This window comes from Suricata suricatta, chromosome 3 (genome assembly GCF_006229205.1).
Source record: "Suricata suricatta isolate VVHF042 chromosome 3, meerkat_22Aug2017_6uvM2_HiC, whole genome shotgun sequence".
In the NCBI taxonomy this organism is placed as follows: domain Eukaryota; kingdom Metazoa; phylum Chordata; class Mammalia; order Carnivora; family Herpestidae; genus Suricata; species Suricata suricatta.
The window spans coordinates 140,857,933-140,879,486 of NC_043702.1; the positions used below are offsets into that span (position 1 = coordinate 140,857,933).

Sequence of the window (21,554 nt, forward strand, 5' to 3'; positions counted from 1 at the left end):
CCTGTGTGTGGTGTCCTGTCCTTACCTGTCACATATAATCTGTGGCAGAGGGACTCTTGGGGCAGACTGCCTGGAATCCATTTGTGTGGGAAAGCCAAGAGCCTCTTGGGAAAGGAAAGGTACCTGATGAGACCCAGAGCATGGTCTGATCCCTGCCCCTCAGTGGGGGTGGGGTGCAGACAATTCTAAACATGTTGCAGTTGCAGTTTTTCAGGTTTTTCACTGGCCTAGCTCCCATGGATTTGCATCTGAGCATGGAAGAGAGATAGGGCCCATCTGCAATAACTGAAAAAGTTATTTCCTGGAAACTTTGGTAAAATACTGGTAGCATGAGGAGCAGTGGAAGAGTTCCACAGAGCTGAAATGGCTAACTCCAGCAAAGCCACCACACAGACCACAGTTTTGGCCCATGTTCCAGTTTTTTTCTTGGTTGTTCAGCCCAGCTTTCAGGAAGCACCTCAAGGTGGTATGGCAGCTGTGCTGGGTGAGTTTCTTTAGGGTGCCAGTGCCTTCAGCATTAGACACAAGCCACTTCCCTTTAGTGGGAAGGAGGTTTGCCAGATTAGCAAATAGAAATACAGGACACCAAGTTAAATTTGAATTGCAGAATACATTTTTTAGGATATATGTAATTAACAAATATATATAAACCATGGATATATGTAAACAACAAATACATTTTTGGGCTATGTATAATCTCACCTATTGTGTTAGGAGGAAAAAATTTTCCTATACCCTTTAAGGTTCTTCTAGCTTGTCTAAGAATCAAATTGACATAAAACAGGTTAACAGGAGAAAGTCAAACAAAAGTTTAATAACATGTATACCTCTTGTATACATGGGAAAAGCCCAGAAAACTAACTCCCTGAAAAGGTGAAGCTACACCTGAAATACTATCTACAGCTAAAGACAAAGGATGTGGGTGGGGAGTCAGCTATGGGAAGTTACTGGGAAAAGTACCATACTCAAGGGTAAGGTTGTTCTGCAGGTTTATATCCAAGCTTTCTCCACTGATGACACTTTCTAGTGAATTAGAGTCATCCTCTTCTTCCTGGTACTGAGGCAGATACCCTTATGAATGGAGACTTCTCTCACACATGTAAATGTCTCTTACAAAAAGGTAACTTCTACTTGGTTTTCAGAGCTTCTCTATGTCTGCAGTTTATAAAAAATAACCAACATAGAATAGTCAATGTGCCAAAAAGGCATATCTTGGGGTGGTAATATTTGCTTCCTTACAATTGAGTGGAATATACTTACACTAAAACTCTATTCATTGTTTATCTAAAGTTCAGGTTTAACTGGGCTTCCTGGAACTGGGAAACTGAGCTTTAGGTGTGGACAAAACATACTTGATCATGGCTACTGATAGCAGAGGTCAGACTACCTCATCCACCCTCACACAATGAAACCCAGCAGTCTGGCTACAAACAATCCTCCAAAGGGCCCTAATTAGGAAGGGGGAAAAGGGACATCATATGAGTCAGGTCCTATGAATGAAAAGCAAATAAAATGCTTTCTAAGTTCCAAATGAAGATGGACATGGACATAAATGAAATGTATAAAGAGTTACCAAAGATACGATAGAAATCTATGGTGGGGGTGTGGAGGGTGGGAAGAATTTCTTCTCTTCAACGTCCATCTAGCTGGAATAATCATCAAATTAGATGAGATACATCATTGGGAGAAAGTCAAGTTTAGTTCTTTATGTATGGGAAATCCACACAGATGTGGAATTCCAAAGACAGGCAACATGAGGCTTCATATGAGCTAAGGAGAGGGGTAGGGGTCTGAGGATACAAAGGGGAGGAAAAGCATTAGCAGGGGGGTGAAAGGAGATGTTTGGAAAACAAACCTTGCAAAGTGGTCCATATTGGAGTCGTCTGCCCTTGGCCCCTATAGTTTCCTCCTCTGAAACTTCCCTGACATTTCACACATTAAAAATTAAGCTGGTAGATTATCCTGGTTCATTGAGCCAGCCCTGGCAATAAGTCAGTTTAGTTAAACTCATTTCAGGAGGTGGTGATTCAGGTGTGTCCTCAAATTTAGGCCTATAGTTCAAGCAATTAGACATTAAATATGAGGCATTTCTATGGAAACAAAAGAAAAACAATGGCTAATGTTTGGATCAAGTTATAAACCAGTTTCTGAGGGTTTTGTGTTTTTTTTAGGGTAGAAAGTAGAGAATATTTCTAGATGTCAAACTTGAAGCATCTTGAGATAGTGTGAGAACATCCAGTGCCAGATTTTCCTGGTTTGTAGTTTGAATGTCTTTGGAGGTATTTTTGCCCACAGAACATGAAGATTGCTTATATGTGAGCTGTGTGGTGATTTCCCTGAAGTTTACATCAAGTTATTCATACTTAGTGTGCAGAGCTTCAGGAAAAAGGGCATTTTCTTTTTTATTTAATTATTTTTTAAAATGTTTATTCATTTTTGAGAGACAGAGAGAGGCACAGTGTAAGTGGGGGAGGAGAGGGGAGACAGAGAGAGAGAGAGAGAGAGAGAGAGAGAGAATCTGAAGCAGGCTCCAGGCTTTGAGCTGTCTGTCAGCACAGAGCCCCTTGTGGGGCTCAAACTCATGAGCTGTAACAACCTGAGCCGAAGTCGGACGCCCAACTGACTGAGCCACCTAGGTGCCCCCAAAAAGGGCATTTTAGATATCAAATGAATTCAACTCAGGAAGTGGGAGAAAAGTTGAAAGCACTAGCTTGGAGAGTTGTGGCCAGGTACTGGAGGATGCTGGAAGAAATCAGAATCTAGTCTAGTTTATAATGAACAATATTAGAACCTCATATATACTCAGGTCTGTTATTAAAACCTATTTTCTCTCTATAATCACCCCCATTTCTATCAAAGAAAACCAAATTAATAATTCTCAAAATAAGTCTAGTTTCAAAAACAAGCAAGCAAACAAAAAGAAAAAAAACCACTTGGCCTGATTATTTATATAAGTGCAGCAAGAATAACAGTTAACCACATAGACTTTTTAAAAACCTGCTTTGGGGCACCTGGCTGGCTTGGTTGGAAGAATATGTAACTCTTGATCTTGGAGTTGTGGATTTAAGCACCACATGGACTGTAGAGATTACTTAAATAAATAAAACTTTAAAAAATAAATAAAAATCTTCTTTGCTGAAAGTTTTTATAGCAAGTATCTAGATTGAATGTTTAATAGTCTTTTGAGGTCAGAAGCCAAGACAAATACTTGCCATCAGACTTTGCCTGCAATACCTGTGGATTTGGGTTAATTCCTCACTTCTTGAGGTCCCCAAGATATCCTGAGGTTCCTGCGTCTACCAGGAAGTGGGTTTATTCACCCTGGAAGCTTCTGGGAACTCTGAGAAAGCAGGGTACCAGGTTCATATTTCCAAGGGGCTTTATTGGCTCCATAATGTCAATCTTGGTTCCTTAAAACTGTCTGGTCATATCTGAGTCTATGCATGTCTCTCTGAAATATGACATTCCAGTCAAAGCCTTGGTAGTATAACCAGTGTTTCCAATTGTATCTCATTATAAGAAGAACAGTTTCTTTCTGAACTTATGCAAATAATATATTGCCACGAAAATATGAGAGGTTTTAAATTCTGGAGGGACCGGGTAGGGAGGGGAAGATAAATGGTTCGATTCTGCTTATAAAGGTATAGTTTATCATATTGCTATAGGTCAGTTAGCTTAAGAGAAAAGGTTCACTTAAATATGGGAAAGCAAAGCATTGAAAAATGTCAGCAATGTTTTAAACAAAAAGTTGTAAAGATTACAATTATCTTCTTTATTTAGTCCCAAGTTATTAATTCTTGTTCTGTTTTAATCCAGGTTTTCTACTAGTTTTGGAAATTCTTACCTAGTTCAATTTTATGATCTTAAGGTTATCGGAAACGTGTACTCAAGAGTTCTTTCTGTGAGTCTCACTTAAGATGAAACATATTTGCAATAGCATTGGGGTAAAACAGTAACTGTAAATGACAAGACTTAAAAATGATCATGGTTAAAGATCTGATTAGACTAAATTACAATGCAAGAGACAAAGAAATTTGGTTATTTCTGTGACACACAACACTCCAAGATCAGGACATCAGATTTCTAGGGGCTTTACAATACTTTTTAGAACACTTAGATTAATAAAATATCTACAAAAATATAACCTAAGAGGGCTTGGTATCACTTATTTGACAATGCTTCCCATGTAATTTAACATGCCGAATAAGCTTACTTAATTTGATTTCTCAAAACCTTTGAAATGTTCCAGGAGTGCTCTAGAACACCTCAGTTAGATTGTGGTCAGAAGATTTCACTTTAGAATTTCATTTTGAAACGTATGTCAAAAAGTATGAAAAGATTTGAACATTAGGTAGGATCATAAATTATTATGAAACAATGTTTAATTATCTATTTAACCAAATCAACAAGATTTCAAAAACAAATACAGAAGATTACATAGTTGTAAGAAAAATTTAGCCTTTTTAATAGTAAGGCTCAGTTTTCTTAAGTAATCAGAGTTGAAAAATGTTGGAAATTATTTTGGCAAAACAGAGTGCTTGTTTTCCAGGCGGATAACTTTAAAACTGAAGAAAAACTTTTGTTTACAATTTTTTATTAAAAGCAAACCAACAGTTCAAGAAAACTTTGTCCTTTTTCCAAAGAGAAAGACAAAAGTTTAATTGTACTTCCGTGTATTTTTAATATTAAGACTCATTTACTTACTTAAATTGATTCTAACCTTAGCTAGTACTAACCACACATGAAATTCATTTCCAGATTCCTTTTTCATAAATCTTCTGCAACATTAAAAAAAAATTTTTTTAATGTTTATTTATTTGGGGAAGGAGGGAGCATGAGCAGGGGAGGGGCAGAGAGGGAGACACGGAATCCTAAGCAGGTTGCAGGCTCTAAGCTGTCAGCACAGAGCCTGATGTGGGGCTCAAACTCACAAGCTGTGAGATCATGACCTGAGCTGGATGCTTAACTGACTGAGCCTCCCAGGTGCCCCTGCAACATTTTACATTCAGATTTTGTCGTAAGCTTTCCCTCTTTAAAGAACCAGTCTCACTATAGGACAAAATTATTTTCTTTCCCCTCAAAAAAATGTATTCCCCTTCCTCATCCTTCTTTTTTTTTTTTATCCTCAAACAGCCATTCTTACTTTCCTTGCCTACAAGTTATTTCCTTTATTATTTTCAATAGTCTTAATTATATTTACCATATATTTTCTCATAGAAAGCTTAACTTAAAAAAAATTTTTTTTTCCTAACATTTATTTATTTTTGAAAGACAGAGAGACAGAGACAGAGCAGGGGAGGGACAGAGAGAGAGGGAGACACAGAATCTGATGCAGGCTCCAGGCTCTGAGCTGTCAGCACAGAGCCTGACATGGGGCTTAAACTCACAAACTGTGAGATCATGACCTGAGCTGCAGTTGGCCACTTAACCAATTGAGCCACCCAGGTGCCCCAGAAATCTTAATGAAAACTAAGTAATAAGCAATTTTCAAACTGTTATATCAATATTCTTTAGATTGGCAAATTTATTAATATGTTTTATAATTCCTAGAAATGTGTGGTTTTTCCTAGTACAGTCTTTCAATAATGCACAAACTATGTTTACTAACAGACCTGAATTTATTTTTAGTTTCTCTTTATGACAAAAGTAGGTAAATGTATGTTCAGTACTTAATGTTTTATTATTTTATCTTATTTGGAAATGATGTAGATATTTCACAAACTTAACAACTTATCATTTAACTTAGCAAAACTTTATAGTTTCAGGTTACAGAAGATTTCGGAAGCTACTTAAAAGTTTACCTACAGACCTTCTTATCTTATTTACATCTATTCAATTTACTTGTTCTTAACAATTTTGTTTAGATTGCCCACAAAATGCTATGAGGCAATGATTATTTGAAGATTTTTTTTTTGACAAATTTTGCAACAGAGAGATAACATGAACTTATTTGGCTTTCAGTAAATATAGGTAGAAGAAAGGTTTTACATTTACTGCTGATAACTTTAAAGACATGTCTATTTTAATTAAACCAACAACTTTAAATAGCTTTTTAATACTGAATATTTTCCCAGACCATATGAAATTTAAAAACATTTGGGTTAGTTTCTCTTTATAAGTTTTAGATTGTCCAGTTTTTACAAATGTTTGCCTTCAAACCAACTAAAAGAACTTTTTGCAAATTAATTTTAGTAATACCACCTAGAAGTAGAGAAAATATCTCATATTTACAACATATATGGACATAAACTCAGATACAAATAAAATCTTATAGCTTTTGTTTATGCTAATATTTGTGGAGAGGACATAAAGACCCATTTAAAAAAAGTTTATTTATTTTGAGAGAGAGAGAGAGAGAGGGAGGGAGAGAGCAAGCATAGGAGGGACAGAGAAAGAGAGAGAGAACCCCAAGCAGGCTCCAAGCTGTCAGCCTGGAGCCTGATGTGAGGCTTGATCTCATAAACTGTGTGATCATGACCTGAGCTGAGGTACATGTTTACCTGACTGAGCCACCCAGGCACCCCAAGACTGGCTTTTTAAAATAACTTCCTCTTTCTTTCTTTATTTTTTTCTGATAAAAAATTCTCTAAAGTTTGTATTTCAAAGACTGGCTCTACAGTCCTAGGGAACTGGGGGTGAGGAAGGTTGGGCAAGGTAGAAAATTTCCATCACAAAAGGCACAGAGGAAGTAGCCAAGTTTTCTCCTAGGTGGAGATCAGACCATAAGTGCCTATTATCCAAGGTGCTGGAGTCTGGGCACAAGAGACATTTTAGTGGTTTTTATTTTGAAAAGGCTTCCCCCCATTCTCTTTTTTTCCTTCAGTCTTAGGTGACGATGGACTGTATTTACGGTTCAGACATGGTAACATTTATAATTTTTAGGGACAGAAGGAATGCAAAATGTTTTTCTTCCTCAAGTTTCAGAGTAATTGTTATAAAAAAATTTTTTTTGAGTACAGGAAATTTTGTTCCAATATTCTGTTTATAATATCTACAAACATTTTGAAAGGAACAGGCAGGGTTTGTGAAGATTCGTGAAGATGGGTGGGCTTTGACTTGTTTCTGGTTTTGTAGAGATTTGTCAAACAAAGGCCGTTGTTTCTAATTCCCCAAAGAACTGGATTACAGCCTGAATATCAAGGGACTGGCCTGCCTTTTTAACTAAATTTGCTTCTTTATATCAGGAGGATTTTCAACTAAAACAGGGAATCAAAAGATTTGTACCCTTGTAAAGCTGTATAAAGTATTTTGGCTTCTATTAGTTCCTGATATTAGCCTTTTGAGATCATTTGTAGGAGGAGACATTTTTGGTCCTGTTTCCTCTGTGAAAGGGAGGCTATGAATACTCATGAACCAATTCCTCTCTAAAGTTAGTGGGATTTCCTGGGTGGGGGAGGGGGATCAGGGGGAGGGGAGGGGGGGGGAGGCTTTATAATTTAAAAGATCTGTTGTTCTCCAAGAGCAAGAATTCTTCTGCGGTGGGGGACCTAGGGCACACTGTAGAGGACGTTGCCCTGGAATGCCTAAAGCTGGCGGATCCTGATTACAGAGCCCTGGGAGGTTGCAGAAAAGCCTGCCTTACCACCAGTCTTGGGTGCTTTTGTTAAATTCATTTCCTGGCACTCAGGATTTACATGGGAAACCTGTATACTTGAACCTAGAGAATAGTCTGGGGTGCTCTCTGTACATCTTGTAAGGAAAGAGAAGTTAAAACAGGGAGATTTTAGGAAAATGTACATTGGATGTGGACATTTATTTTTGTCTTAAGGCGAATTTCTGTTCTTTCGTCTTGTCAGAGAAATCCTTAGGCTAGTTATTATACTAATAAGACAACTGAGAGCTCTCTATAAAGAATATTTTTCTTTTAAATATAGCCAATTCTGGGGTGCCTGGGTGGCTCAGTGGGTTAAGCGCCTGACTCTTGACTTCAGCTCAGGTCATGATCTCATGATTTGTGAGTTTGAGCCCTACATTGGGTTCTTTGTTGACAGCATGGAGCCTTCTTGGGCTTCTCTCTCTCCTTCTCTCTCTGCCCCTCCTCTGACCTCTCTCTCTTTCTCTCTCTCTCTCAAAATAAATAAATAAACTTAAAAAAATAAATATAGCCAATTTAAAGGATCCATCATCTGGCCATTGAGGAGTAGGATCTATGAATAGCAACTCAAACCAATAAGCCTTCTAATGACTTAACCAAAGATACAAAGGCATTCAAAGAGGGCATGGATGATGCAGTACCCATGATCCAAAAGTTCACTCCCAAGATGAGTCTAAGAAAGCATAGGTCTTCATTGCACAGGCAGTAAGAATGTTGTGCTAAAAATGGTGTCTCTGGTCTCCCACAAAATCACAGACCACTAATCTGTGATACCACGGAGGTGCTACTGGAATGAGACTTTCCAGCATTAATAAGCAATGATGGTTGAGAGGACAGAGGTTCCTATGGGCTGGAGCCTCTCATGACCAGGCCTTGGGTGAAAGATGGGAGAGAGAATGTTAGAGTTTAGATGTGCAGCCATTTTGACTGGCCACCTAGGTACACCCTGGTAAGTAGACCCTTTGGATGATAGAGACCAAAGAGAATATTCTCACTGGTCACAAAGCCCAGCTCTTAGGACATAGAACAAGACAAAAGGAAACATGTCATATGTACATTAACAGTTTTAGCTAAAGCCATGAGTCTGGAGCCACACTAATATCTAGGAGGGATGTGCCACGGGGTTGGGGACTATGTGCTGTTTTACAGCGGACCTCATTGCAAGGAAGTTGCTGGGTGACTTAGTATCAATCTCACTCATTCCACATCAATCTGGGAATCTTCTTGAGGTGGCAAGCACTCTAACAACTTTTAAGTGTTCAGCCCATGCCCACCAAATTGGTGGCTTTGGCTTCTAATAAGTCCTATAGAAATAGCCATTAACTCATGTGCACATTAACCTATGGTAAAATTTGTCTAAATAGATGCTGGTCTGGTGACAACTATGAATTCACCAGTCTACGAGGCTGGGTCCAACAGCAGGTCGTAAGGCCCATGCCTGTGTTTTGCCCATGATAATCCCTTTTTATGACAAAGGACACAAAGAAAAACAAAGACCATCTCTGGAAGGAAATGGATAAGTAACCACAGAGTAGTCTACCAAACTAACCAGAGTTGCTAGACCCAAGGAACTTGCTCCACGAATATTTTCTTCTGCTAATTTAAATTGAGAGAGAGAAGAAAAGGGCTCACCACTCTCACTCCATCAGACTCTGCAGATGGAGGTTCTGGGGGACAGACCTGGTAAGAAATCTTACCTCTGCCAGCTGTATGTCAGATGCCCCAGAATCTCTGAGCAGCAGGAGTATCTGGGGTGAGCAGTGTCCAGGGAATGAAAGTATCCTGCTGACTATGTTGGGAAAAGAGAATTTTCTCTGCCCTTCAAGGTCCTTCTTCTGGACTAAGAATCAAATTAACAGGATACAAGGTAACAGGAAAAAATAAAATTTAGTTTCAGACATACAATGAATCCACACAGATATGGAATTCCAAAGACAGTCAGGCTTATATGAGCTAAGGAGAGGGACAGGGGCCTGAGGGTACCAAAGGGAAAAAGACCAGGAAGGTAAAAGGAGATGTTTAGAAAACAAAGGTTGCCCTGTTATGCAGATAAATTTCTTAGGTAAAAAGGAATCTCATTTATAGAGGTTTAAGCAGGCAGTGGAGGGGGAGATAAAGAGCTTTTCCTGAATCTGCTGGGTTTTGATTGCTTGTAACTCAAAATAATGTTCATGCCAAAGTGGCCCGTCTTGGGGTGGCCTGCCCTTGGAGTCTCAAGGGCATATAGAAGAAAATACTCTGTTCCATGTGGGGAATGGGAAAATAGTCAAGGCTTCAGAAGCAAGGTTAACCTTGATCCATATTGAAACAAGAGGAGGAATGCTCCAGGCAGATGAGGAAGGGTAAGCATGAACACTGAGTTGGGTTCCTGGAGTGTGTGTGGGAGAGGGGAGGGCTGGTTTGTAGAACATTCCATGAAGAGGAAGCTGTGTGAGAAAATAGAAGGAGGTGTGAAAGAGAATGGCATGTTTGGGAAACTGCAAAGGATTCCATATGGCAGGATCACTGAATTTAAGAGGTGGGTTATGTGGTTTAGAGATCTGCCTGGACAAGTAAGCAGGGATCACATCTTTGAGAGCCTTGACTATGTACTACTGGAATCTGTGGTTGTGGCCATTTACTTCTGGACTTGGAACCCCTTTACCCTGGGGTCTCTTTGTCCCTATTCCAGAGCTTTGACTATTTCCTGGCCTTTGGTATTCCCTCATTGCCTTCCGTCAATAATTCCGAGTCCCTGCACTCCTCAGGCTCATCAATCTGGTCTCACTCCCTCCATCAGCACGTCCCTCCTTCTGCATGTTATGCCTGATCCTCTGGAGGCTCTTGGCCTCCTGCAGCTTTGCCCAACAACGTTCTTGGGCTCCCCAACCCTGCTAGGTTTTTCTACCATAACTTCTACTGGTTGGTTCTGTTAATACTTACCTGAGTTCTCAGTAGCCTTTCTTCCCTGCCCCAAAGCATCTTCCTTCCTTGGATTCTGTCCATTTATAATTCTCTGGGCTTCCTTCCTACTTCTTTGACTGCTTCTTCTCAGTGTTCTCTATAAGCTTCCCTTCTCTTTTGGATTCCTTGAATGTTCAGGTTGGCCTTGATTCTGTTCTCACTCTTTCCTTCTCTCTCTTACCTAGGAGATTTCCCTCACATCCAATGGCTCCAATTACTGCCTTTATGTTCATGGATCTTAAAATTCTTTATCTCTTGTGCAGCACTGCCTCCTAAGCTTCAGGTGGTATAACTAACTCTTTACTCAACCTTGCCTTTTAAATTCTTCTTAAACACCTCAAACTCAACATGTTGAAACTGACCTGATTTTTTAAAAACATCTTTTTTGAAGTCTAATTTATATGCCAAAATAGTATCTTGTGGTAAATGTACAATTCAACAATTTTTAATAAATTTGCCAAGTTGGGAAACCATCACCACAATAGAAATTTTAGGACATTTCCGTCATCCCCAAAAGATCCCTCTTACCCATTTACAATTACTCTCTGTTCCTATCCCCAGCCCCACACAGCCATTAATCTTTCTGTCTTTCATATTAGTGGAATCACATGCTATATGAAGACACAATGTTTGACTTCTTTGACTTTAGCATAATGTTTTTGTATTTCACCCATATTGTAGCATGTACAAATACTGTGTTTCTTTTCATTGCCAAATCATATTTCATTATATGGGCTTGCCACATCTTGTTTATCTATTCACCAATACACTGATGCTTGGAATTTTCCCTTTTTGGCTATTGTGAACAAGAGCTTCTGTAAACATTGGTGGGGAAATCTTTGTCTAGACATGTTTGCTTTTCTCTTGGGTATATACCCTGGAAGGAGTGCATTGTTGGATTATACAGAAGATTTATGTTTAACTTTAAGAAACTACTAAACTATTCTCCAATGACTTTGCTATTTTTATTTATCATATCCTAGGGATCTCTATTTCAATGAATAGCTACACCATTCATCCAATGAATACTCCAGAACCTTGGAACTCCTTCTTTACTCCTCCTTCTCCATATCCCTGAATTCCATTTCTCACCAAGTCTACTCAGTTCTACTTCCTAAGTATCTTTAGACTTATCTCCCAATCTTCATCCTCACTATGACCATCCTGAGGCCACTGTTATTTCTGCTTTAGGAATCTCTTCATTCTTCTATCTATCTCACCTTCTATAATCCATTTATTTAAAAAGAAAAATTATGGGGCACCTAGGTGGCTCAGTTTCTTAAAGTTAAACATATAATCTTCTGTATGATCTCGTGGTTCGTGGGTTCAAGCCCTGCATCAGGCTCGTGCTGACAGCTAGCTCAGAGCCTGGAGCCTGCTTCAGATTCTGTGTCTCCCTCTCTCTTTGACCCTCCCCTGCTCACACTGTCTCTCTCTGTCTCTCAAAAATAAATAGAACCAGGGGGAGCGGAGGAGGGAGAGAGAGTTGGGGAGAGAGAGGGATGCAAAACTTGAGAGACTATTGAATGCTGAGAATGAACTGAGAGTTGAAGGGGAAGGGGGAGGGGTGGAAAGAGGTGGTGGTGATGGTGGAGGGCACTTAAGGGGAAGAGCACTGGGTGTTGTATAGAAAACAATTTGACAATAAAATATTATGGAGAAAAAAAATAAATAAAACACATTAAAAAATTAAAAAAATAAAAAGAAAAACAGAAGCATTTGATATGCACAAAAAACATAGGAACCATAAATAATTTATAAAGCATAATAATAGAGTGAAAGCCTTATGGGCCTACCATCCAACATAACCATTGCTAACACTTGACCATTGCCAACACTGTGTATGTGCCCTGTGGGCTCTACTCCATCCAGTTCTTCTTCAGTGACTCCCTATTGTTCTCAGGATAAAGTCCAGACTCACTATTCTATCTTTGTAAGTTCTTCATAAGTTTTGAAATCCTTTCCCAGGGGTCCCTTATGCCCTAGCCCCCAATTCTTTTCCTTAAGGTTCTACCCTTCAAAATCAGTGACCTCTATGCCCTCCCTTAGACCAGGTAAGGGGCTCTCCAAACACTGGGCATTTCTCTTATCATGGCTCCCATCACTTGGTATTCACAGATGCTCATTTGCCTGTTTTTCCCAACACTTAGCTCTGGGACAACAGAAGCCTGGTCTGTCTTGCTAGTGTTTAGCATGGTGTTTGGCACACAGTAGTTACTCAGCATTTTAAAAAATGTTTAAAGGAAAGTGATTTCTTTACATCCAGATAAAGATGGCTGGTAGGTATTTGGAGCTCAAGAGAAAGGTTTAGGCCAGAGATGTAGAATTGAAAGAATTAAATCTTTTAAGTTAAAACTGAAACCGAAGGAGTAAATGAGACCATGAGGGAGACGATGGAGAATACAAGGGGAGGGGGGTAGTACCTTTATGGGTTAGGTGGAAGAGGAGAGCCAGGGGAGGAGGGCAAGAAGAAGCCGAGAGCAGGAGGACCTGAGAGAACAGAGGCACATGGTCTCAGTGAGATGGGAAAGGTCCCAGCCTTGACGCTTTAGGAGGTCAAGGAAGATGAGAAGTGACAAGAATACCTTGGGTCTTGCATATAAGAATCCCTGGAGACTGTGTCAGAGGGTCCTGAGGAGCTAAAGCCAGAATGCTATGGGTTGGAGAGCACAGAACATGAAGAAACACCACGTTTCATGTGAGTCCGAGGGTACTTTTGAGGAGCTTGAGAAGTACGCGGATCTGAAGGAAGATTCTGATTGTTAGGACGGCACTGAGTTAAGCTTTCATTCAAATGTTTCCGAGCATTTTCCCCGTGCCAGACACTGTGTTAGGCTGAGCATATGTTCAGCTTATGGGAAAGATACAGCAGTCCACAGACAGGTCCGATTTACGTAGCTCTGAAAACAGGGGACTCCAGGAAGCACCCTGAGGGGATGCTGAACCCCTGTCTTCGCTTCCAAATTCAGTGAGCTCTTCCGCCCAAGGTGTTCCTTTCCTTTGAGTTTTGGAAGTCATATGGATGTAGCGCTCCGTTCATCCATATCTCTTGGAGGAGGGGGAAGAAGGAGGTGGGGAGAAAAACTGCGTAAGGTCTCCTTTTCCTCAGGCTTGACCACAAATGCACCTCTGTCATTTCTGCCTCGACCTGCTCCCTCCTGATCTTTATATCTTCACACATGTAAAGCAAGAAAGTCTTTCCCAGGTTGGCTGAAGTTTCCATTTTCTGTCTGACGGGAGGATTTGTGAAGTATGAGGGCCTGGAAACCACCCCGGGAAAAATGATCTCAAAGGAATGGAAGGAGTTTCTAGGTTGAGGATGCTAAGAGTTTTAACAGGCTTCTGCCAGCAGAGGGAGCCCCAGGGTTGGGAGAGGAAGATCCGACAGCAGTGTTTAAAATGGGATGGGGGGGTTCCTTTCTGGCAATGTTTTAGCAGTCCGGAGGTATTTATGCATTAAATTCAGATAAAAGGGGATGAAAGCGGGAAGGAGAGGGGGAGAAAGATAGACTCATAACACACTGGCATATACACAGAAACAGTCCCACAGACGCATAAACACCATATAACCCCCACCCCCTGACCCTTCCCTACCCGCACTCACAGTTTGGGCTCCGGTCCAGTGTGCCACGCAACTGGCTCATCTGGGGGAACTAAGGGCAGAGTTCCAGGCCCCTCGAGGGCGCGACCTAGGAATCTGTATTTTCACAAAGCTCCCCAAGCGGTTCTGAAGTAAATGTGGACAGACTGGTGAGCTGTTCTTGGTAATTAGGTAAATACTTTAACTATAGCTTGTTCAGAGACTTGATTGCTTCAGGCAGCAACATGTTAACTGCTAGATAGAATGTAATCCAGGGGAGAGCGCTGTTATGACTGAGCCATTTTCTTTTTGAATAGTTTTTATATTTATTAATATAATACATGAGGGGTGGGGTTAAAAAGTCACATGGTACCAAATGGGTTATAATGAATAACAGAAGTCCTCGCTCTTTCCTTCCCCATGCCCTAGGCACATTCTAAGGCAATTACTGGTTTAAATCTTATTTTTCCCCCCTCTGGGAATCAACTCCATATTTTTAAACAATATGCTTTTATTGTTATTGCTTGATTTTGCAATATTAGAAATTATTTGTTTGATTTCCTACTAAAGGAATATTAGGTCTTTACTTTTTTTTTTAACAACATACGCAGACAGACATGCATTTTTTTCTTTCTAGATTCCTAGTACCATTATATCACAATTTAAAAATAAATCAATAGTCAGTGTTTATATTGTTATGGCTAATTGTTTACAGCACAGCATTATAATGTACTGTAATATCATCTCTTTCTTCTGACCTCCCTCTCTCTCTTGGGATTTAATGATCACCTCATTTTTGGTTGCTTACTTAGTTGTCCATGTTCTCCAAATCCTCCGACAAGCGATGTAAAACTCAAATACATTGGTCAAATTCATTGGATAATTTATCTAATTTTTTTTCTTTGGAGACATCCCTCATGGGAGCCACAACTCATTCTGTTCCAATCTGGACTAGGAGCTTGGCAGACTGTTCTCTGGGACATTCCCTTTGCCATCCACCTGGAAACTCAGGCTTTCTGCTTTCTTGGCTCACTTTCTTATGAATGGTAGGGAAACGTTTTTGAGACCTTGGATGCATTTCACATTAAACATCTTTTTGTGGCATTCGTCCATCAGACCTTGGCCACATAAACCCCAGTGCGACAGCTCTGTCTGCTTGTCTTTACATTCCCCTTGATTCATCGTTTGTCTGGGGAAGGATTTCTAGATTGAAGGTTATTTTCTCTCGGAATGGGAAGACACTGCTGAGTTGTCTTTCAGTTTCTAGCTTCCAATATTGATACTGAGACGTCCAGTTGTTCTCTGGATTCCTAATCCTTGCTTTGCGAACTATTTTTCTTCTCTCTAGAATTTTTGGGTCCCTTTATTCCTGGGATTCTAACACATTTGTAATATACTGTGGGGAGAGGTGGGGTTTTTTTCATTCATAGTTTTGGGCACCCAGTGGATCCTTTCAATGTGGAAATTCAAATCCTTCATAACAGGAAGTTTCAGAGAAATTTATTAAATTAATTAATTAATTTTCAAAGAAAAAATTTTTTTTTTAATTTTGAGAGAGAGTACATGAGGGAGGGGCAGAGAGAGAGAGGAAGACAGAGAGAATTCCAAACAGGCTCCGAGCTGCCAGTACAGAACCCCACATGGGGCTCCATCTCATGAATGGTGAGATCATGACCTGAGTGGATATCAAGAGTTGGATGCTGGGGCGCCTGGGTGGCTCAGTCGGTTAAGCCTCCAACTTCGGCTCAGGTCAGATCGCACGTTCGTGGGTTTGAGCCCCGCCCCCGGCAGGCTCTGTGCTGCCAGCTAGCTCAGAGCCTGGAGCCTGCTTCCGTTCTGTGACTTCTTCTATCTCTGCCCCTCCCCCTCTCATGCTCTGTCTCTCTCTGTATCAAAACTAAATAAAACATTAAAAAAAAAAAGAGTTGGATGCTTAACTGACCAAGCCACCCAGGCGCCCCTGGGGAAGTTATCATTCTGATTAATGTATTCCCCACACTCCCCTCCATTTTCTCCTGCTTTTTGGAATTCTTCTTAGAAGATGTCAGAACTCCTTAACCGATCCTGTAGGTTTCTTACTGTTTTTTGTCTTGTTTTTCATTTCCTTCCCTTTTTATCCTATTTCTGGAAGATCCTGTCAATTTTATCTTCCAGTGCTTTGTTTTAATTTTTCAATTTCTAGTTGTATTTTTATTTTAAAAAATCTCTTTCTTGTCCTCTAGTATTTTTAAAAAACACTGGCTTCCTGATCTTTATTCATGAATGCACTGTCTTCCCTTATCCCTAGGGAGATTTTAATGTTGTTATGACTGTGTTAACAGTTTCTTCGGCTCTCTGGATTAGCTATGTTGGAGTCTTCATCTTCAGTGCCAGAGGCTTTCATTCCATGCTTGGTGATCCTTAGAGTCCATTCCTTGGCTATTGGGAGTTTTGCATGCAAAGGCAGGACATGCCAACTGCTGGATTCTACCATAAGATAATCCAGAGAGTGCTTGGCAGTTTCACTGGTGGACCCCATCGTCAGTGTCTATAGTCTTCTCTTCTCTGGTTCGGCACTTTCTACATGGAGGAATCATGAATTCTGCCTAGTGCGGGCTGGAGTAGGGTGAATGGAGACGGGGTGTTCTGGGAGCTGGGCCAGCATAAGGGGCTGGGGAATTTCATCTTTCAGTATCGAATCTTTCTGTAATCCTTCTGTTTCCAGCTCCTTGCCTAACCCCACCCTTTGGTCTGCCCTGGGGTCCCTGAGCCTGGTGCCTCTTGGGCTAGTTTCTCCAGAAAATAAGCTTTCTTTTTTCATTGGAGGGTGAGAGACAGAATCTGGCTGTGTACTGAGGTTCCCGGTGCCCTGATCCCTGAGACACGCATGGACTCCGTGGCCTCTCATGGGCTTCCCATCATGGGCACTTGGGCTTCCGCAATCACCCCTTTGCTAAGTCACTTATCACTCATCCACCAACTTTTCATCTTCCAAAGGGTGTTGACATCTCTCATCTGCTGCTTCTATTCCAGTTCTCTTTGTCCTTGTGGTTTATAGGATGCAAATTCTTCTACTGTGATCCGTGCATTTTGTCAGGAAGCAGAAATTAATGTTCGTTCAACTGCCGCATTTAACCCTAGACAGCTCTTTTGAGTACTCTGTCAGGCTCGATGTGATAAGAAGCTTATAGCAGTGACATGTATTTCTCCCCGAGTTACTCACTCAGGAGTCAGGAGCATGTAAATGAGACTTTTATGAAATAATTTTAAGGGAAGAAAATGAGGGGAAATATTTCATTTGTTCACTCATCCACCTCCCCCCCACCTCCTGCCAAACATTTATTGAGCGCTAATATACGCCCAGACTGTGCTATGTGCCAGGAATACAAAAGCTGAGCAATGTTTGGTGTCTTCCACTGAGGAAATTGTAGTTAAGTATAAGGAAGGTAGGCAAGTAAATCAAAGTTCATAATAGCAGAGTAATATGCTATAATAAGGGTGTGCAAGGGGTGCTATGGGAATACAGACGTAGGGTGTCCAGATCCATCCAGGACAGTGGGAAAGTCTTCTGGGAGGACGTGGCCCTGGAGCTAAGTGTTGAAGGATAAATACAAGTGACGGAGATGAAGAAGACGGGGCAAGGACATTCCAAATAGAGGGAACTGCATGTGTTTAGGCAAGGAGTCTAGAAATAGCATGACATGTCAGAGGAACCTCAAGTAGTTTGAAATGGCCAGATCAAGGGTCTACATCGGGAAATGGCTCAAGAGTCTAATGGTCACTGAACTATAAATATCCATATTAGTCTGGAGCATGATCCTGGGCCTACCAACGAGAGATGCAGAAATAATAATAATATCCTACTCCCTCTGTGAATCTGAGCAAATTTAAAAAATGTCACTTGTAAAACGAGGCCACTATGAGATTATATAAAGATATAAAGTATGCAAAATGCTGGGTCAGTGGTAGGAATTTAAAATATTCTGGTTGTCTTCTGACAAACCTGCCTTAAATCTTTCTACTCTCTCTAGTTCCCTAACAGTTATAAAACAGATTCTGGAGAAGCTTCACTATTAGGAAAATCTTTTCCTTCTTTCCATTTCTGCCAGGCAAGGATTACGTGAGCATCTTTTAACCGAATATTTTTTTAAATCAGCAGATGCAGCAGTGTTTATGAATTCTTGGGTGTCTGGCGGGGCACCTTCCTGTAAAGTCTGGGTGGTTTTTTACAGGGCCCTGTGATGAGACCCGTAGGAGAAATGAATTCCAGTCCCCTTTCCACCATGAACATATACGTGACCTTGGGCAAGGCCCTTTCCCTGTCTTGGCTTCAATTCCCTCACCTGGCAAACAAGAGGAATTAAATTAGATTACCTTTAAGATTTATTCCAGCTTAGAAATTGGATGCAGGGAGGTTTTAGCTGTACTGATAGTAGGAGGGAGGGAGGATTTTCGGATTTTACTTTCGTATCATTTGTTTTCATATCATATAATATTTTCATATATCATGAAGAGGGAAAGGCAATGCCGGTCCAATTTTGGCAAGCAGGCAGAAGTAAGATTCGTTCATCTCTCCGTACCTCTCCCACTCTCCTTTCAGCTTCTGACTAATTTACTCACACAGCCCCCCAAGGAAAAATGCTGACACCAAAACCAAAACAATACAAAACAAAACACCCTCTCCCACCCAAACTTCCAAGTGCTTCTTTCTGAATCCTTTCTCACTATTGGACAGGTTGGGGGAACGCAGACTCTTAAAAGCCAACTGTTGTGAAAACACATCATCGTCACCTACAGAGGCTTTCCAAAGCCTGAGACCATGAGTCCCGCGATTTTAATCCCTCCAAGTGACTGGCTTGGTCAACTACAACCTTCTGGATGGTGCCGTCTATTGATGGCAAGTGAGGGCTTGGGTAAACGGTGGGGGTGGGGAATGGCATTTCCTATTTCTGTTGGGTTTCTCTAGCAGACCTAAAAGAAGTGCCAGTGCCTTTGAATTCTCCCCGAACAAGCCCCTTTAAGGCTCAGAAGGTCAGGATTCTGAGCAGTCAGGCTGGACTGGGGCTAAGGCATAGGGGAACAGCACGTGGAGAATTCTGACGGACAACTTTAGGCCTCCTTTGGTGCATTGAACAAGACTTCCTGCGATAAAATGAGCCCTCCTAAAGGCTCCCAGATTCAATATTAATAATACTGAAAGAGCTGATAATCGGATGCAGAGTGCATTCCCAGCCACTCCCAAGATACCTCCTGGTGTTTGTGCTCTGTCATCCGTTGAAAGCCAATTTTTTTTAAATGCTTACGATCCGCAATCTTTGTATGATTTCAGAAGAACAGGCCGAGTTTTTAAAACTATTTTTGCAACTTTTTGTTCCAACTTAACTTTCTGTCCCAAAATGATCAGAATGCTCTCAGTGCCAGTAACAGAAGCCTGGTTCCATCTGCGTCTTATCATCTCTTCTTCCCTCCTACACGTTTCAAATCTCATCGGGCAATTTTTTTTTTTGACCAGCATTTGACATTGAAATCTCTCTTCAGCCCAGCCCTCCAGTTTATTCCAGTAGATGAATTACTTCAATCGCGTTTTCTCGAGGACCTACTTACGGACGAGGCCCTGACACAAATAGTGATGCTATTATATATAATGTGATTTTAAAAAGTCTTACCTTGAGGTTTCAACCAAGTTTGACTTCTTTTTATTGATCTCCTTTTTCCTTTTGCTTCTTTTCTCCCTTTCTCTCCTCTAGTGCTTTCCCTTCTGTTTCATCTCTCTCTTTCTCTGCGGTTTCCCACTCTTTGGGGAGGGGCAGGATTTCCTGCTCTGAAGTTGGTTGGTTTCTGGGAGGAGTCAGAGGACCTGATTCGGGACTGGAACCAGCTGGTCTGCCACCTGATACAAGAAGGTGAAACCCAGGCCAAGGAAGAAGGCTCTTATGCTAGGACGGAGCTTGCAGTCAGGAGGTGCTGGGAGAGGAGCTCCGAAGGGAAGCCAGAGTGGGCCAGTCCTTGCCAGGGCTCCCCGACAGACAGAGCAGCCCGGGGTGGGAAGGACTGAAAGTGGTCCGGTTGCCCTGGAGACTTATCCATTACTACTGTTAGCTCTCTACATGCCAGAGGCACACTAGGCAGAGCCCCTGTCCCACCCTTAGCAAAAGCTCACTCTCACATTCCTGGCTTGGCCTCAAAGGAAAGTACTGAAACAAGAACTGGGTTTGGGCCGATATTCCTTCCCCACCAGGAGAGCCTCTAGGATCAGTGTATTCTGTAAGAAATGTGTAGACCCACATTTCTCCTGTGTGTCTACACATTTCTCATTATAAACTCCTTAGGTGGTTCTCTAAGTGACCTAAATGGTTATGGTGATCACATCAGCAGGAGCAAGAGTGTAGACAGTAGAGGGGAAGACAGGAAACTGCAACAAGATCTCGGTGGGGTCGGGGCTCCATGATATTCTGCAATAATTCTGGCCTGATGCACACCAGTTAATGTTGGAGGGTCACACCACGGTTTAGAAGTTCTATTCTTTTGGCATCAGCATAGACAACTGTGTGCTAATTAAAAAATTCACTTTCTTGGGGCGCCTGGGTGGCTCAGTCAGTTAAGCATCAACTTCAGCTCAGGACATGATCTCACAGTTCGTGGGTTCAATTCCCACTGGAGCCTGCTTCGGATTCTGTGTGTGTGTCTCTCTCTCTCTGTCCCTCCCCACTGATGCTCTCTTTCTCTCTCTCTTTTGAAAATAAACATTAATTTTTTTTTTAAATTTCACTTTCTTTATCCATTTATTTATTCACTATTCAACAGATATTGAATGAACACCTACCCCATGCCAGACACTAGTGAAGGAGCTGGAACAGAGGGTTAGCCACTCTAGACGTAGCCCCATCCTGACAGAGAGTATGATTGACACAAACAGTGGTGTCTCTGAGATTTGGGGTATAAATTTAAAGGAAGGCCTGGAATTGTTGGGTGCTAATGCCTCTCTTGAAGCAGCATCACTGTACAGATTTTGGATAGTCATCTTTTTGTTTCTTAGTTAAAATGGGACATTGGTTCTTTCAACAATGGTTTTGCTTGCACTGACTTTAAGTATCCTTATCTATAGTCTCCCAATTCTTTTTTTTTTTAATGATTATTTATTTTGAGAGAGAGAGAGAGAGAAAGAATGTGAGCTTGAGCGGAGGGAGGGGCAGAGAGAAGGAGAGAGAGAATCCCAAACTGTCAGCTCGGGGTAAGGTCATGACCTGAGCCAAAATCAAGAGTCAGACGCTTAACCAACTGAGCCACCTAGGCAACCCTCGGTTCTCAATTCTTAAAAGATAGAAGAGGTTCTTGTCTTATTCTTCTTTCAGGAGACAGTTTTTTTTTTTTTTTAAATCTAAAGAACCATATGTTCTATTGATTTCTAGCTTATTTACCCTCTAAGGCTCTCTGAAAATGTTTAGCCACATATTGGAT

The 21,554-nt window shown here is 41.1% G+C and overlaps 1 protein-coding gene across 2 annotated transcripts in view; it reads right to left on the reverse strand.

The window, feature by feature from the left end:
- The window catches only part of HSD11B1 (hydroxysteroid 11-beta dehydrogenase 1), a 53,711-nt gene extending 33,934 nt beyond the window's left edge, over positions 1–19,777 (reverse strand). The window contains exon 1 of one of the 2 annotated variants that reach the window (XM_029933116.1): positions 19,763–19,777. Coding sequence is in view for 1 of the 2 variants with exons in the window: in XM_029933115.1 (XP_029788975.1) it covers positions 14,142–14,181 (40 nt within the window). In the remaining variant the exon portion in view is untranslated. Of the gene's footprint in view, positions 1–14,141; positions 14,352–19,762 lie in introns of those variants that run through there. The other variant, XM_029933115.1, reaches the window with a different exon arrangement.
- Between the last annotated feature and the right edge of the window lie 1,777 nt (positions 19,778–21,554).